Consider the following 18,510-nt stretch of genomic DNA (forward strand, 5'->3'; position numbering starts at 1 on the left):
TCAAAAGCGTTCAACCTGCCAACACTGCACTGTATTTCCTGAGAAACTAAAAGAAAGAGCAGTGAAGGACTTGCAAGATGAAACACATATCTTGATATTATAGCCAAATCTTCCAGGGACCCACTCAGCTCCCTCTGCGTCTGGGGCCTCTGTTTGACATAGAAGCCGGGTTGGGTGGGTGGGTGGGTGGGTGGGGGGGGGGGCTAGCAGATGGACTGCCAGGCTTTGTGACAGACAGACAGACAGACAGACACACATTTGCCGCCTGTCTCCGATCCTCCTGGATGTCGAGACTCCATTCAGAGCTAAAGGAAGTCCTGACCTGTGCTGTTTTCACAGTTGTGGGCAGCCCTTTTTTGTCAGCTTCTCTTCTTTTGTGACAGGCACATACACAATGTAGCCTCCATCAGGAGGTGTGATGGAAGGATCGCAGGCAGATATGGAAGTAGACAAAAAAAAAAAAAAGGACCATTGAAAAGAGGTGCTTCAGTGACAAAGAAAAGGACATTTTGCTCCACAGACAAATGTCAGAGAAGAATAAGGAAAGAAAAAAGGAGGAGACGGCAAGGGAGGCAAAACCCTTGCTACCTTTCTAACTTGCACAATCTACTACTCAAATATTAAACACTGTATACATTACAACTGAGTTGTTTCATAAAGACACAGTACATAAACTTTCTCATTCAAACCCACAATTAAAGTATAGAGCAGAACTAAGTATGAGGGCACAATGCAAAGTTTAAAAAAGAGCCACGCTTATAAGCAGTGGTAGAAATCTCTTAGGGAAAGAACTCTTTTTACTTATACCTTTTTTTTTTCAGTTTTCACTCATTGTTCGATTAGGTTTATGCAACAAAACTACAGGATCAGACAAAAGAATTTTGTTTCCAAAATGTTAACCATGGCTCACAGATCCTGTCTGTCAGAAAGCAATAAAGAGAAACTTCACCCACGCGCACACACAAAGGGAACACCTTTATGGTGAAGAGCACATATCAGTTAGCACCTTGGTATTTAATTTGTGGGCAGAATACTGCTGAATGGCACATCTCTTCCCTCTCAGGTTTACCCACGAAGCACAATCACCATTACTCAAATATCATTTGCGATTGACACACTGCTCATATAAGAATTTTGGCACAGTTGAAAGATAATGCTAATGTTGGACTGGCTACAGCACATACAATATTAACTGTATTCTGCTTTAATATTCTCTAAAAGCAGATGATAAAGCGTCCTCCAGGCTTTCTTTGGTCCTTTTCAAAGTGGACACTCTCTCTGTGAAATGCCAGGTTGTCACAAGTGCTCAGTCTCCTGCAGGTTAGCCCAACGCTTTGTCATTTATTCATTTCTTTTTCTGTCCTTCATCTGGTAAACTTTGAGCTACACAAAATACTGCTCACACTGGTGTGGTCCTGCGATTCACCCCATCCTTTAAATCATTGGGGAAACAGTTATGGACCTGGAGGAACTCAGCAGCAGCCTCATGTTCAGGGCTGTACGTGTTCTCTGTCACGCTGTCTCTTGCCAGGGCGTACATGGACAACTCATCCAGGGCCCCACTGGAAGATGCCGCCCCCTTCAGACCAACAATGGGCGAGTTCTCCCGGGAAGCCTCTGTGGAATGAGAGCTGGCGTGCGACGTCCTCCGGCGGTAGCGAAAGCTCGGAATCCTTGAGTACGGAGAAGAGGAGGAGAGTGAACGGATAAACTCACGCCGCGCCTTCCAGCGAACTTCCTTGTTTTTCTCGATGTAGATGTTGATGGCGAGGACGGCCACAGTTTCGGCTACAATGAAGGAGAGGGCGCCAAAGTAGAAGGACCAGCCGTAGGAGTAAGTGTACTTCTTGTCATCATCACGTTTGTCACTGGGATCTCCTGCATTGCTTGAGATGTAGACGATGATGCCAATGATGTTGCTCAGACCTGATAAACAAGAAACAGATGAAAGGTGAGGCTCAGTAACACGAGAAACTTCAACAACTAGCGTTTACAGGCTCTCATCACAACCGAGGTTCTAAAGGTGTACACTCTGATTCTTACAGTACAGAGAATCTTGAGCCACTACCTTATTTATTTATATGTTGCTTCCAAACTTGCTTGTAATATCTTAAAGTGGTCTTTAACAACAGTTCTCCAGGCTTTCTGAAGGTCTTTACATTTTTTATTTTTTTTGTATGGGAGCGTTTGCTGTTTTTTCAGTCCAGTCTTTGTATCTTCACTGGGTATTGTATTTTCACTGGATTACTTTTCTTTGTTATGCCACTTAACACTAACTTATGACTCACTGAAGCATAAAAAAGGCACCTAGCTCAGGGGATTAATCATTATTGTATCTACACATAACAGGAAACAGCAAAGAATCAATTTTGAATTGAATCATTAGCCTCTTTGTTACTGTCACAAATAAAACCTATAATTACTTCCCTCTTTAGCAGAATCTACAAAAATAGCAGAGTTCAACAGAAGTAAATAGTAGTATGTTACCAACTAGATTATTCCTAGATAACTGCACAGTGTGTCCTTGAAAGGGCAACTGCACAAGAAGAGGACAAAAGAAGAAGTGGAAGCCCTAGGAAGCTGTCTACAGCATACCGTAACCCCCCCCCCCCCCCAAAAAAAAAAAAAACAGTAATATTCCAGCAGCTGGGGCGCCATAATAATAATAAATAAATAAATAAATAAATAAATAACAGAAAATAACTTTCTCATGAAAATACGGTTATTTTCAGTAATGACAATACAGTTTGTTGCTCTAATTTTACATGGGATTTTGCCTTTTTCAAGTGCTGTTAAACATTAAATTAGGAACATTTTAATGTGATTACACAATGAAATTACTTATAAACAAGGTCAACAAATGCGGCAATATGAATAATAATACTTAAATGTACAGAAATATCCAGTTAACAGTTGGTTTAAATAATAATGGATTGCATTCATATAGCGCTTTTTGAGACCCTCAAAGCGCTTTACAATTCCCCTCTGGCCATCACCAGTAGGTGGTAGGTGAAGAGTCTTGCTCAAGGACACAACGACCAAGACTGTCCAAGCCGGGGCTCGAACCGGCAACCTTCTGATTACAAGGTGAACTGCCAACTCTTGAGCCACGATCGCCCTAAATAACAGTAATAATAATAATTTGATGTTAAAAAAAAAAAAGTTTATAAGAATCATTTTATATATTTTTCCATACCATTACATTTGAATTTAACAGTTCAATCTTTCAAATAACGGACAAATATTTGTGACATTATGATACATTTGTGAATTTGTGTTTATTACATTTACACTGATTTTACGTAAATTTACATTTGAAATGTAAAACCACAGTCTATTTATGTAAATTTAATGATATTCTAGAAAAACAGTACAAAACTGTAAAATACACAGTAAAATACTTTTATATTACAATTTTTTTACAGTGCAGATAAACAGTATCTGAAAGTGATGTCCTTAAATAATTGGGGGGGAAAAAATCCAGCTAAGACTTGACACAGGACCTGAGAGATGGATTTGACTCTTCAGTTGATCCATCTACTGAAAACTCATCAGAAATGGTCTCAGTGGAAGGATGGCTGGGGAAACAGGCAGAAAAGGCCGAGGTATGCCAAATTACACAAGAACTGGAGGTCTTATTGAGTGATAAATTTGAAATTTTTAGTTCAAATCCTCATCGGTATGTGTGAAGGAGGTCAGGAGAGAGATCCAATATCAAGTGCCTACAGATATTAAAAAAAAAAACCAAAACACTCTGTCAGGGTATTTTGGGTAATTTATGGAATTTGGAAAATAGAAAACTGCCTCAGATTCATGTTCAAGTTCCTGTATTGATACCCTTAGGTAGATTTGTTCCCTTTTTTTGATTTTGATCCAACATATAATAATATCATATGGAAAACGTTGGCAACCTCTTCATTTTTCAGCATGACATTGATCCCTGGAAATCTATCAGTCATGGATTGGCCTCCCCAGGGCCTGGAGCTCAACATTATTGAAGCAGTGTTGGATCATGTTGAAGGAGATCAGAACAAAAAGCAGTCAACATCCAAAGAAGAGCTTTGAATGTCCTTCTAGAAGCCTGGAGAACTATTCCTGAAGACTACTTAAAGAAATGCCAAGTAAGCTTTCCTAAGAGACTGCTGTGGCTCAGGCTGTGTTAAAAATGAAGGTGGTCATACCAAATATTGACTTTCAAGCTCATTTAAATTGTACAAACCCTATTTTTGCCTTATTTGCAGTATTTCCATCTATGTCTGCATATGTCTCACTAATTCTCTGAACCTGGTTCCCATTTTTCTAATATAAATAAATCAGGGGCCGGGCAAGACTTTTGCATGGTATTGTAAGATATGTGAAGAATGGATATGGTGCCTTTTTTTAGTGGCAAATAAAGCTCATCATCATGATTGCACCTCTGACAAAGTACAAGTTACTTCCCTCCATTTGTAAAACCAGAATGCAAGACTGGACTTGACTGTAAACATGGATGACAGTGCATGTTTCCTCCAGCTCACCTGCAGCTACGAAGAGAATGCCAGCGCTTAGGAGCACATTGTTTGTCTTGTTGTAGACTCGGCCCACCCCAACACACAGCCCGCCGAGCATCAACAGGATGGTACTGAGGATGGGGAACACACTGGAGGCGCGAACTACACCTGCAGTGGATGGAGGAGTCACTGTAAACAGCTTTAAAAATGCAGTTTATTTCAAGACTGTATGAATTAATGTAACAACCAAGTTTCATAAATTATCAAATATATTATAAAATATATATTTTTTTATTAACCTTTCGAGTCCAGTACCACTTCTTTTCAACCACTTCTTTGATCTGTTTTTTAAGCTCCATTATTAGTCATGCTTTGGGGCTTTGTTGTGACAAAGCTTTGCTAATCAGCTGTGGGTTGCAACAAGCGCTCTCGCTGACTATCACCAACCCTAAAATGAATCACTGTGCCATTTTACAGGTTTCCAAAGATGAATGAGCTTATTCAACTGTAAAGTCCTTTATTAAGCCCTCCTTTTATTTAGACTGGCTAATGGACTGAGTTTGGACTTGACAAGTCTCCTTTGTTCTTGCATATTAGGCAGATTCTGAATCAGCTTTAAGTGATGGGTCTCCAGTGACAGAATATTCATTGTGTATCAGACTAATCACAAGTCATGTTTAAGCCAGTTTTTCAAAGAAAAACAAGGAAAACTCTGGTTTAGACTCATTGTAACAGTGATTTTGCAACTGAAATGTAAAATCTAAGACATCAGTTAATGAGTAGAATAAAGATGAAGGCTATCCAATAGATACAGCCAAATAAATTGCTTGTAAACATATAATAGGGTTTAATAATGCTTTAATGACTTTAAGCTTTGAAATGTGTGAAACCTCACTGTCTCGTATATCTTTCTGACTCTACATAAATAAGTGAGTTATCTGTCTGCTTTCACAATCAAATGACAAGATGCTGAATGTCAGAGGACTTCCTGTTTTTCCTTTTCCACAGTTTTACCGATACCAGACGAAATGTACAAGTCAGGAACACTTACGTAGCAGATACTCCGAACTGTCTGTGTCATAGTCGTTGTCATCAGGGAAATGGTTGATTCTGTAACAGCTGCCTTGATTAATGCCTGCAGGGCGAAAAGCACAAGAATGAGCCTCACTAGCCCGCCGTACACATCAAGGCTGCATTTGATTTAAACATTTAGGGTGATTTCTTTCCTATTTTTGGAAAGAAATCCCAAAGTTAATCCCCTCCACCTTCACCCCGTAACAACGTACAACTCATAGGAGCATGGTGCTGTCTAACATGTTTAAACAGTGACCTTTTTCAAAGCATCCCTTTCCAATTAAAATCTACAAACACAGGTGCTGCTGTTCACATTAATTAAGGACAGGATCAAACGACATTAATGTAATTAGTAACACCTGTGTTTACCTAGTACTTCATGCCAAAATGGTTGCTGTGAAAACAGTGTGTTGAAAAACGGGCGATAATCTGCTCGCAACCCTAAGGAAGCCATTTTGACAGAAAGCGAAACTTAAAGATGGACAAGAGTCGAGCTTCCCCAGTGGGAAGTTAGGCGTGTTTATTCCACCGTCACTTCACCTGCCACTTAATGCAGATTTTTGTTGCTATATATGCCAGATCAGTAGTGTTTATGTGAGTCATTTCAGACAGAAAGAACAAACAACCTATGTAATCATTTTGTGGGTGGAATCGTCGTGTAATAGCGGCTGATGCTTCCGCCCTGTGGGCAACTTTTTTTTTTTCCACCAATGTGTCTTTGTCACTGTGGCATAGACACAGGTCAGTGTGGTTTGACCTTGTGGGTCTGTGAGCTGTGTGTTAGTGTGTGTGCTGCTTATGCAAAATGTGGTCCTGGAAACACTGGTAAAAATGCTTCTAGTCTTACTGACAACTCAAAGTTTTTACACTACAAACGACATTCGCACATTACCTGCAGCACTTGATCTATCCCACACACTCTCTCACTGTCTGACCCTTTGATGAATATGTTTATGGTTATTTGTGTTCGGCTGTCTGGATATCCATAGACGGATGTTGAAAAGATGGACATCACTGACTAAAATCTGCCCACTTAGCTCACTCCCAGTTGAAGCCTCTTAGCACATTCTTTTTTTAATTTTGGGGTCTTCTCTTTATTGGCTCCTTTGAATTCAATAATAGAATTTAAAATCTTTTTTCTCACACACGGTCTTAAATAATCACGCCCCATCGTGAAGACCTCATGATATAGTATTACCCCGATAGAGCATGTTGCTCTCAGACTGCTGGTTTACTCGTGGTTCCAAAGGTGCCTTCAGCTTTCAGGCATCTCTCTGGTATAGCCAGCTACCAGTTTGGATTTGGGAGGCAGAGACCCTCTCTACTTTTAAGATTAGGCTTAAAACTTTCTTTTCTGATAAAGCTTATAGTTACGACTGGTGGACTTCTTTACTCACCTCTTTTTACTCTTTATGGGTTTATATTCCGCTTTGTAATTACTTAGTTATTAATTAACCTCTGACTCTCTACAGTGTGTCCTTTGTCCTCTTTCCCTACTCTACCCCCAGTAGGTCACAGCAGATAGCTGACCCTCCATGAGCCTGTATTATTGTGGGGCCTTTAAGATATAAAAAGCCTTGAGGCTACTGTTGTTGTGATTTGGTGCAATATAAATAAAAGTGAAATGAACTGAATTAAATTAATTTGTATCTCCCTAGCTTATTAAAAATCTTCATCTGATGTATAAATACAGAGTGTCTTTGAAGAAGGGTGTGGTACAAGCTCTAGTGGCAGCTAAGTCTGCAGAAATAAGATGCTTTAGTGGACCTAGATAAAAGAAGATGGAGTGAGAAGACACTTCTCAGATGACCTCAGACTATTTTTCATGTTTAATAGTGCTTCTTCTTCAAGGTGAAAGTGAAACACAGCATGGCTTCCACTGGGATTCATTTGGTCAACTATCAGGCAAATGTTTGTGTGTTCATGATGTTAAAAAGCCTTCCCCTCTTTCATAATAAGCTCTTTATTCCTTTACCTTTTCTCTTCTTTCAGCGTTAGGCTGGAAACATTTACTTGGATCTGTACACGCAGCATGCAAAGGCTACATGTTTTCCCGGATTCCATTGTCAAGACTTTGACCTTTGACCAAAACTATTGTTAAGAGCTCGCTGAGTAGACCGTGAATTCTGCAAAGTTGAAATCACAGTTCAGTGCACACGCATTTGAAGAAGAAAAAGCGGCAGGACTATATAGCTGTGTGATTAAGATTGCAATGCCCGTAGGGATTTGATGGCTTGTGGTGCGTGTCCAAATCCAGCTCAGGTGAATGGTTGAATGCCAGAACAAGAAGTCTATTTAAACAACACAACAATAGACTGTGAGGGAAGCTTTCAACGCCAAGGTGAGGGAATGAAAGAAAGAGGAAAGAGGGAGGGAGAGGTTAAAGCTCAGAGAGGCCCTGAGCTGTAATTGAGCGCGAGTATAAACAACACCTTGTGAAGAGAAAAAGGGGTTAGGGGTGGGGTTAATGGATGTGCTCTGTGCAGTAGTGGTAATGCAGTGAGCTCTTTGACTATTCATTAACCATATGAACACACTTATTCTAGGAGGAACATCCAAAGTATTAGAGATGAGCTGCACTGAGCTCTAATTTGCATATATTTACATAAACATATCTACAGCCTATGTGTTGCATGTTCATGTGTGCTTGTTTGTGATTGTGTGCAGAGATATTGGCCATAATCCCTGCCAGGTAGCATGTTGCTAAACGATAGGAAAAATGTAAAAATCGGACACCTCTTATTGTATATGTGACTCATGTTAAAGTATTGTGTTTTGTTAATAATATGCTAATAGTCCTCATACTCTATTAAACCTATGTTCCAACACATGAGGACATTATCAAATATTTTCCTTTCTCTTTTGGGTTTGTGCTTTTAGAGGCTAAAGAGGCTCTTTAAACTTATTAAAGTCATTTATCTCTCACATTGAAGGACCTGCCCCCTACTTTGGCTTGTGAGGACGATGAAAGCCTGACATAGCTTTGCTAGTTGCCTCACCATCATTGGACAATTGGTGTTTAGGGAAAAGGGGGTCTGTGAATGGTTCATTAGCTGAGGCTCAGTTAAGCTTTGCCTGCCTCTGTAAGCATAAAGTCTTCTACCCATGTCGAAAATATATTCCCCCTTTCATCTCCGCCCGGTCTAACAGACAAAAGAGATGGGACCTGACCCGCTGCATGAACACCAACCTTCCCATTAACAGCACACAGACAGATACCTGTCAACTCCATTTCCCAGGTGCCTGAGGGTGAGCCACCGAACCACCTTTCTCTGTCGCTCAGCTTTTAAGGGCACGCTCGCTTCCATTAACTAGGTCTGCTGCTTTATGAGGGACATCAAATTAATTAGTGTCAAATCAGTCTGTGGAAATGGAGCACAAGTTTCTGTGTATAGTCACTCATGGAAAAAAAAAGGGTTTTGGACTATTTTAAGCAGCAACGTGAGACTTTGTGTCTTGTGAAAAAAAAGAAACACATGCACACACATCTGGCTCATGTGGTTAAACAGCAAAAAAACAGGCACCTGAGCTGTGCTGTTAATTGCTGTGTAAATACCGGATCGTGCTGGAGCGGCAAGGCTTGTTGCAGATTTTACACGCGCATTTCTGTTTGCATGATTGGCTGTGTCTTTTTCTGCTTCTGCATCCAAGTGATTTTACACTTTTTATACGCTGCTCGCAAAAACAAACCTTTCACTGTGAACCTAAAATGTTACTAATAGCCAGTCCAGTCTCAGCTACTCAGCCAGTCTGACGCCTCTGTTTACCTCTGTGTGTGTGTGCGTTTAGATGTTTAGACATCTTTGTGAGGACAGAAAATTGGCAAGCTTTTTAGTGTCATTGTTACAATAAGGTTATGGTTAGGTTTAGTTTGAGGGTTAGGATCAGGCATTTATTTTTGATGGTTAGGGTTAGCGGCTAGGGAAAGCATTATGTCAATTGGATGTCCTCATTAAGATACCAAAACAAGTGTGTGTGTGTGTGTTGGAGAGAGAGAGAGTGAGAAAGAGAGAGAGCGAGAGATATGTAGATTGGAAGAGATAGAGGACAATGTTGGTACTGATTGGAAATCTTTTTATAAGTGGATGCCTCAAGGTTAATGATTTATGAGTGACAGTTATCAACACAATGTCAGGGTTTAGTGTGTGTGTGTGTGTGTGTGTGTGTGTGTGTGTGTGTGTGCAGGCTGTGAGATGGACCCTTCATGAAATGAAATAAAGTCTGAATACTGAGCAGGTGGGAGGAGGAGGGGTGAAGCGGAGATTAAACAATGGAAGAAGGTACAAGGAAATGAAACAACAAAGGCGAGCACAGGAACGATGAGGATGGCGTAAAGATAGGAGCCAACCTTAAAAAGGAGAAAGAAATTAGGACGGGGAGAGAGCGTTTAAGGGCAGAGATTTGAGATCAGCTGCAGGAGTGCTGGTGATTAAAAAACAAAAAAGCAAACTAAAAAAAAAACGTGCTTATCAGGTTGATGCTTCCAGTATGACTGGGTCAAAACAAACTGGGAATTATTCCTACACAGTCAACATATTAGTGGGGAAATGATGGGTTCCCAGGGCCTTATTCGAGTTGTGAAACCCCATGCTGAGCATCCCGTTTCCCTCTTCTCCATGGCAACCCCTGTAAGTTTTTAATAAGCTCATTTACATAAACAATCTCCGAGGATGCATTTGACATTTTCATTATATCATGATACCCGTTAAATAAGAGACTTCCCCCTTCAAAGATCTGTCAGTGATTAAGCGGGCATGGCTGTGAACACAAATGGGCACGCGCCTATACAAAAAAAAACAACAACAAAAAAAACAAAAACATGTGTTCATACACACTTACACACATTCATTGGAAGAAGCTGCCACAGCTGTGGTGCCACTGGCAACAGCATGATGCACGTTGTCGTTGTTTTGAATTAGAGCAGCTCAGCCTATAGCAAATGACAGGGCGGCCTCGGTGGAATACACCAAATAACGTTGTCTCATCAAGTCACCGCTCACTCACCCCGGTGTCTGCAGGAGAACTGCAGGTGATGGCAGTAAGCTTCATGCGACACGTTCCCTCACTTCCTCGTTTTCACACCTTGCTGGCTCTGGATAGATTCATGTGTGAACCAATCAAAAGTGACATCAATGTTGCATTTCACTGGAGCTGCGTAGCCTCCTCTAAGCGATGCACCTTACACTCTTTACAACAAACGGGCTCAGCAGCAACCTGTTCTGCTTTATTATCCTTACTTCTTTCAGATCTGCGACGGAGAGCAGCTGATGAGGGAGAGCGCTCTGAGCTTTACAGAAAAAGGAGAGATGAATCCATTTTATGAAGCCGTTAACAGACAAAACACTGTAAGCGACGATACCACAAACGACTCGCACTGATTCCGCGTACGATTATTGCGCTGCGAGCTGGGGATGGCAGGACAGGGGTGAAAAAAAAAAAGAAAAAGAAGAAAAAAGCTCTGTGTAATAAAACAAACCCCTCCTTTCTTTTCAGTCCAAGTGAGGATGAGAGAAAAGCAATTTGGCGAAGACATCAGTGATTCAGTGTTGATATGACTGACAGTTGGTTAATTAAATTGTCACCAGGCTGCAATTTCTTCAAACACAGCTCCGCTTGGGTTCCAAGTTGTTGGAAGAAAACTGTGATCTATCACGTAGTCTGTGAAGCCTGTTATGCTCTGCCACTCATTTAAAAATGTACATGTATAATGGATTCTCCACATGGTGCTTGAGAGGTCATTGTAAGAGTGTGGATTCAAATGAGAAAGCTTTAACATATCTGCACATAGGTGCTCTTTGGAATTTTATGTCATACGGTTGATATTTTTCCAAATGAATTCTGTTACTTTCCACTGTTGCTTGTCTGTATAATATCATTACATGGACTAGAACGAGAGACATGTTGGCTTCTGTTCATTGGATCCCTGTAGAATCTTGAAGTGTTGGTCTTGAATATTCAGGCCCCGGCTTGTCTGAAAGACCTTATAGTACAATATCACTCCAATATAGCACTTTGTCTTAGGCTTCAGGGCAGGCCTGGCGCATTTTAATTTTGTTCTTGGCTTTTCTTGGCTCTTCCTGGCCGGCTGTTGCACACCTTCAACTCACTGTCATCATCTGGATTGTCTTTAAGGACCGTCTGCAGCAATGCTTCTCTGCCTGATCGTTCCATCCACTACGGTGATGAATTTGCTGGAGCGCAAGAGCTGCCTGTGGATCCCATTACTTGCCCACGACCCACCTGCTTGCCCATTCTTCACCATTCAGCCCACACCTCTCTCGGAAACCAGCCCACCTAAGGAGCCTCTCTTAGCCACCTATTCTCCTAAACCAAGTAAACACGTCTAGCCATTTATAAATCTTGACAATCTGCTCTCAGACTGCTGGCTTACTTGTGGTTAAAGCACCTTGTTGTAAATTGTCACTATATAAATAGAATTGAACTGAACTGAGTTAAACTGAATCATTACCATGGCGTGTATCTGGTTTGCGATTCAGATCGAAATCTTTTCCTTTCATTACCTTTCAGGTGACAAACAACCCAGACTTAAAAAGAACAACAACTATATTTCAGCAGCCGCTTCAGTATATAAACATGGCTTCTTCAAAATGACCAAACGCCTTTCATGTATGTTGAATTTTCCCTCTACAGTTTATACACCGAAAACTTGAAGTTACAAAGTCTTTACTTTGATGCAGACTGACTCTGTTAAGAAACAGAGTAACTCACTGCTGACTCTAAGTTTATTACATACCTGCAGCACAGCGACAGCACCACAATCCATCTGCTCACCAAAATGAGAGAATTGCTGGCTTTTACGCTTGGAGCACAGCAGTGGTTACTTCATTAATTACTTATGACAAATTATCCCCAGAGATAGACTTGATCAGGATCTGAAAGCAAATAACATTGTGGCTGTAACTTCAGGCAGGTGACTCACACAGAGTCATAGTTTATGAGCTACATTTTAATAAGTGTCTGATCAATTTATCAAAGTTTACTCATGTGTATGCACAGATACATTGTGTGATGTGGCTTCACTCATTAGAGGTGCTGTTGGTACTGTGTGTGTGAATGAGGCTGTGAGGAGCAATAACTTAAAGAGCCCTGTGTAAATGACAGAAAGACGCCACTTTATGAGACTGATTATGTCAGCAACATGATATATTCCATGTGTGCGAAGGGCTTTTTTAAATATATCACTTGCAGAGCCAGTGTAATCCCAAACCACAGGATAAATCTTTGCACAAGGGTAAGCCAATAAGTTTTGTCATCTTTATTTTAAGGTTTTTTAGGTGTTTGACCACAACAGTAAATCTAGATCTCGTCAGAAGGAGTTAAAAAACACCTCTTCCACCTTTTCAAGACTTACGAGGTTAAAATTGCTGCTTTTGTTGCATCTAGACTGGACTACTGCCAAACACTGTATGCTGTAGTTGGTCAATCATCTCTTGCTCATTGACAATTATTCCAAAATGTCACAGGAACAGAATCCAACATAAAGCATCACTGTTTTTATTAAAAGCCTTAAACAATCTTGCACCTGTATATGTGGTAGTTAGACTGGGTCCACACACTCCTTCAAGAACATTAAGGTCTACTTCCCAATCACTCCTGACCATCCTGCCATTATTTCAAGAGGGTCTTTGCTGTTCCAATTGCCTCTGAAGTGGGAATTCCAATGTGAATTTTATTTATACCTATTTTTTATTATAAGTAAACTTAGTGTGCTTAACACAGATGATAAAAACACTGAAAAAACGTGCAGGCAGTAAAAACAGCAAAATAAAACTTGAAAAAAAGTGACATCAGATAAACATGTAACTGTCTTTGAATCTAAGCTAAAGATATGCCTTTCTTTGAAAAGCCTTCAGAAACCTGAAGGCTTTATTGTTGTGTTATGTTACATGAATGATGTGGATGTAAGTAGAGGAGTAGACGAGTTTTAGAAGCTCCTTTGTTTTTATTGTAAAACGCTTGGATTTTAAATGTGCTACAGAAACAAAATATGCAGACTAAACGCGAAGGCACACCATGCAGACAGTCTCGGGTTAGTACACAGGGAGGAGGAAAAGGTGCAGACACTTTTCTGGCTTAATCTGGGCTACTTTGGACACTCAGTTTTGAGGATGGCCTTCCTTGGGTTACAGAAACTGTTTTGTGGGCCAGATGCCCACCTGACATCTGGCCCATATAATGGAGACCTGTGGCTGTGACTCATCCTGAGTCAGCACTGTCAGTCAACACAAGCTGTGAGAGAAGCATAAGAGAACTGCAGATGTGGGCCAAACATAAATTGCCATCCCACATGTGATTGCCAACACAGAAAAATGACACTTCTGACAATCCTCTCCAGTCTTGGAAACAGGTGATGGTACTGTAGCTCTAGAGGTCTGGGTTCAAATCTGCTCTGAGATCATGTTTGCCCTGCTCTTTCTTGCAGCTTTCCTGTCTTTTATTCACGTTCCCATCGCAACAAAGGCTAAAAAGCACCCCAAAAAAATGTTTAAGTCCGCTAATTTGCAGTGGCAGCTATGTACAGCACAAAGACGAGGGTGTGGGTTTTAAAGGTTTGAAGAGATCAACTTAGATTAATCATCAACTGTTTTTCATCAGCTGTTTTTGCAGAGGTTTCAAAATCACCACTTTATGAGCTTCATCTAGAAGACACCAGCCCCTAGACCCTAAATATGAGATGAGCAAAGGCGCACTATTCAATAAAACTACAATTCATTTCATTATCAGTGGATCTGATGCTAACTATCTTCAATAACAGAAGTAAGTTTAGAAAAGGCATCTGTCAGTAATTTTCTAAAGTCAAAAAACTGCTTTTTTAAACTGATGAACAAGCAAATATTCACATTTCACAGGCTGATGGCAAAGATACTTCTTGGTCCCAATGACATAAACCGTGGATCTGAGGAAACTATAGAAGTAACAAAGAGCTAAGTGCAATAACACAGAACAGAATGAGGAGAACTGAGGACTTAAACCTATAAAACAGAGGAAAACATCGCATCAACCTGTGGAACAGAGCATGTCATGACTAGTGTTAGAAGTTGGGCCCTGCTGGCTAATTAGTGCCCCTTCACGACTTCTCAGTTGTTACATTTTAATTACACGCTCTTAGAGCATGGCGAGAATAGCAAAGTGACCCCCACACAACCTAAACTAGCGCTCCCACTGACCCCCAAGAAAAACAGCTGCCTCCCGACTCACACCAATCCGCCACCAGCGGGGACGTTTACCGCAAATATGTACCTGGTAATTGGATTGTTCATTAGGTTATTTCTCGTTTTAAAAAGCTGGTTGTATTTACTAGAGTCACAAGCAATAGTCTCTGATGCTTGCCGATTCTGTTGCAAATGAGGTGCACTCCGTGGCCTTACAATATTCATGTGGGAAAACAAACATTAAAGGGGAAAAGAAGTCAAAACAGCAGCTGTGAAATGCAAAAGACTCCACAGAGGAGGGAAATAATGACCTTCCGATAAAGTAGACTCATTTTATATATTCCTGCCTACTCCTTAATTGTCATTCAGGCCTGCTGAGAGAGAGAGAGAGAGAGAGAGAGAGAGAGAGAGAGAGAGAGAGAGAGAGAGAGGAGGTAAAAAAAAAAAAGAAAAGAAAAGAAAGAAGAGTGTCCAGAAATGTTAAACACATTCATCACTGGATTCTGGGAAGGAAAAAAAATGGGGCTTAACAGCTGCTGTGTTCCAGAGATTTGATGTGACTGAGAGAAAGACATGCTGTTGCTGTAATCTGTTCAGCAAAATGTGATGATGTTTTCTCCAGAAGCTGTGATACACACAGAGGCGTCCCCGTCAATAACCCAGTCTGTTTGTCTTTATGGCCAGAGGGGTGTGTGTACATTTGTGGTTGGAGTAATGGTGAAGGTGGTAGAAGTGGTGGTGGTGGTGGTGGTGGTGGGGGGGGGGGGGACTTCCTCGCTTGTTTTCTCCTCTACACTTATGAGTCTCCATGACAACAGAGCCTCCAGCTTATAGTTTTAGGCAGAGGCACAGAAGTGAAACTATCTACTCGTAACAAACGAGGATGTTCTCCTCTCCGAGCTGTCCACCTTCACCCACAGCGTGAGCCCAGAACAGCCAAATCAATGACGACAGCTCAATCCTTCCCGATATGTGGCCTCTGATGACATTAGCTCCAGGAAATGTGATTCAAAACAGGCTCATAATCAACAGAACAAACTGCAGAAATGGAAAAGCACTGATTCTGACACCAGCTGATTTTACATAGGCTGCACAGGCATTGTATACAGAACTGTGTTTTCTTTTTTTCTGATACAAGTGTCCTCAAAAAAAAAAAAAAAAAGACAAGAAAAAAAAAGAAAAACATACACCAGGAGATGTATTCTGTACTTCTATATAGAATGAAATCCAATATATATAAACAGTTGTTAAAGTGGGATTTGGCAGGTGGGGGAACGCTAAGATCAGGTGTAGCCCCCCCCCCCCCTCTCTCTGGGAGATACAACAACTTTACATTCAGCTCATGAGAGATTTGTTCGCATATTCCAAGCAAAATATACTGAATTCTTGTTGGCTGTCCATCTGATGATTCTTTTTTTTTCCTTTGTCATTTATTCTTCTGTGTTTTATTTATTTTTCTGCTCGTTTTGCTTCAAACTGTCTTCTATCAATCACTGCGTCATAACAGACGTCTGTGCCATAAGCAAATCGATCAGTTGCATCCACTCGCTGAGGCAAGAAGTCAAGAGGTGGTCGGAAGGAAGATTGGTCAATGAATGAGTGCCTGTCTGCCTCTGTAATAAGACGTCACTGCCAGCGCACCTCCTTATCGAACATGTAATCAGAAAAAGGGGGAGCAGGGGAGAAGAAAAAAAAGAAACCCCTCAAAACACATTCGGGAAGGTTGAGCTTGTGAAAAACATATTGTTTACCTGATGCTCTATAACAACAAATAAGTTTTTTTTTTCTTTTTTTGCTCGGACATGACGTGAACTCAGAGTCATCTATTTTTAAATCACCGGGCATGTTTCCATAGCAATTTCAGGGATGTTGCCAAGCAACAGCAACGGATACAATGAAGACATGAATGAAAGTAGACTGATAGCGCGCACATTTCCTGCCAGCTTAAAAGTGAATGGGCTCAGACGCGCCGTCTTGGCATCATATTCGTTTGCAGACTATTCAGCCGAGTTGACTGTGTGGGCCTGCGCTTGAACAATGAGATGTAACAGTTGGCAGACAGCTCGAGAAGAGCGTGTACAGCGGGGCAACGCCGGTTTCTTTCCCGTTTTTATGCCCCTCAAATCTGTAAATGTGTGCATATTTGTTTTTTTCTGTCTCATTCTATATCACCTGAAAGTTGTTCCGCGTGTGTGATCTCTTTCTCGTTGTGCGCCCATCTCCAGAAAGAGACACTTGGCATGCGTAAAGGGAAGGCGTCCTTTGTGCGCTCAGACTGAGACTGATTGTACACACTGGGAAGCAAAAGGTTCATACGAAAAAAAAAAACCCAAAAATAGTTTCTAGGAGAATAAAATGTGCTATATTTTTTTAACAACATTTCACTAGAAACCCGACATGCTTTTGTCAAACATGAGCACAGTTAAATCCACAAAGTGAGCAGAGCTTACCCTCGATACAGCAGATTCTCCACAGCCCAGAGTGGGTGAGATCGCCCTTCTTACTTTTGGGTTGTGGCTGTGTCTCGTCTGTGGTGGCATTAGTGCCGTTGCAGATGTATGCCCGCGAATAGAGCCAGTAGTCCGTGCCGATGGCGATGGTCATCAGGCTAAAGGCAGCGAAAGCCCCCACAGTGGCCAACAGCGTTTGAACCCCGCGGTCACACCAAGCCATGGCGCTTCATACTAGTCCACACACTCACCGGTCCAGCATGCACGCACCGGAGCGCGTCAGGGCGCGGATTCTTTGGTCATAGTTGTTTTTCTGCGTCCCATCTGCCCTGTGGTTAAAGTGGAGTGTATAGAAGCCCGGGGTAAAAGAAGAAGAAGCAGGCTACAGCTGCTATATGAAATGTTCACCTGATGCTCAGAATCTACTGGTTGCTGCTGTGAACAGAAGAGAACACCGGTTCTGCTCACTCCTTATGCCCCACGCTGATCGGAAGCGCTCCGGAGAGCACATCGCACCAACTCAAAACATTTCAAACCTTCTGATTCTTGTTTTTCCCCCTTTCCCCACTTTTTCTCTGTTCCTACACAGACCGCATCCTTGTTAAAGCCCATTTCCAGTGAGGGCTATGTCAACTGCTCTTAAGTGAGACCACACCCTCATCAAATCTAACCAATGGAGGAGATGTGCATTTGAATAAGTAAAGGGAGAAATTGTGTGACATTTAAATCTACCTCAAAATTGGAACACTTTCTCGTGAAACAAATTGATTTGACTTTTTCTTTTTTTTAAACAATCTGCGCCTTATTTGCGACACTTGGACACTCTCCTCTGATTTCAAAAATCTATGAACATTACCAAACCAAACTCAGAGTCAGCTGTCATAGGGGAAGGGTGGAGGCGGGAGCCTGTGGGAAAGAAATAATGACAGGCTTTGACACAATGGTCCTTCTCTGTGGTGCGCAACTGCCAAACAACCAATTCCCCGCGGAGCAGACCATGAAAAAAGCAATTAGATGCTTGGCGTGTGCACACACAGCATTCTAAATCACACGGAGTCGTGTGAGACGGTCACAGGAAAGCAGGAAGCTGGAACTGAAAAAAAAGTACGTATTGACTGACCAAATCTATGACACCTCCTTAAATAAACCTTTCCCTCCGCTGCTTCTGACTTTGATCATGCACCTGACAAATTGGTTAATTGGATTGGCCCCCAAAAAGCCACAGAGCCCACAGAGTGAACACCGAATGAAAGTCATGCTTAATGCATCTCCAGATGGAAGATTTTTTTTATATCAGCAGGAAAACATTTTAGGAGCATGCTG

At 41.4% G+C, this 18,510-nt stretch overlaps 1 protein-coding gene across 2 annotated transcripts; it reads right to left on the bottom strand.

Annotated features, from left to right (window-relative positions):
• Positions 1-279: 279 nt before the first annotated feature.
• On the bottom strand, positions 280-17,799 carry LOC102782134 (voltage-dependent calcium channel gamma-4 subunit-like). Of its 2 annotated transcripts, XM_006791540.3 has the most exons (4): positions 17,188-17,799; positions 5,542-5,625; positions 4,518-4,658; positions 280-1,926 (listed from the first exon to the last, which is right to left on the bottom strand). In XM_006791540.3, exons 1-4 carry the CDS (start codon positions 17,408-17,410, stop codon positions 1,400-1,402), a joined length of 975 nt encoding a protein of 324 aa, XP_006791603.1. In that variant the 5' UTR covers positions 17,411-17,799; the 3' UTR covers positions 280-1,399. The 2 variants fall into 2 exon arrangements, with proteins under 2 accessions (XP_006791603.1, XP_035763822.1); XM_035907929.2 differs by lacking the exon at positions 4,518-4,658.
• Between the last annotated feature and the right edge of the window lie 711 nt (positions 17,800-18,510).

This window comes from Neolamprologus brichardi, chromosome 4 (genome assembly GCF_056152115.1).
Source record: "Neolamprologus brichardi isolate AB-2024 chromosome 4, ASM5615211v1, whole genome shotgun sequence".
NCBI classification, from domain to species: Eukaryota; Metazoa; Chordata; class Actinopteri; order Cichliformes; family Cichlidae; genus Neolamprologus; species Neolamprologus brichardi.

Bases quoted from the DNA above. Each gene is read 5' to 3' on its own strand.
- LOC102782134 (XM_006791540.3), bottom strand. From the start codon at position 17,410: ATGGCTTGGTGTGACCGCGGGGTTCAAACGCTGTTGGCCACTGTGGGG. The intron at 4,659-5,541 runs GTAAGTGTTCCT...CATCCACTGCAG, and splicing joins CAGTTCGGAGTATCTGCTAC to GTGTAGTTCGCGCCTCCAGT. The intron at 1,927-4,517 runs GTGAGCTGGAGG...CTTGTTTATCAG, and splicing joins CATTCTCTTCGTAGCTGCAG to GTCTGAGCAACATCATTGGC.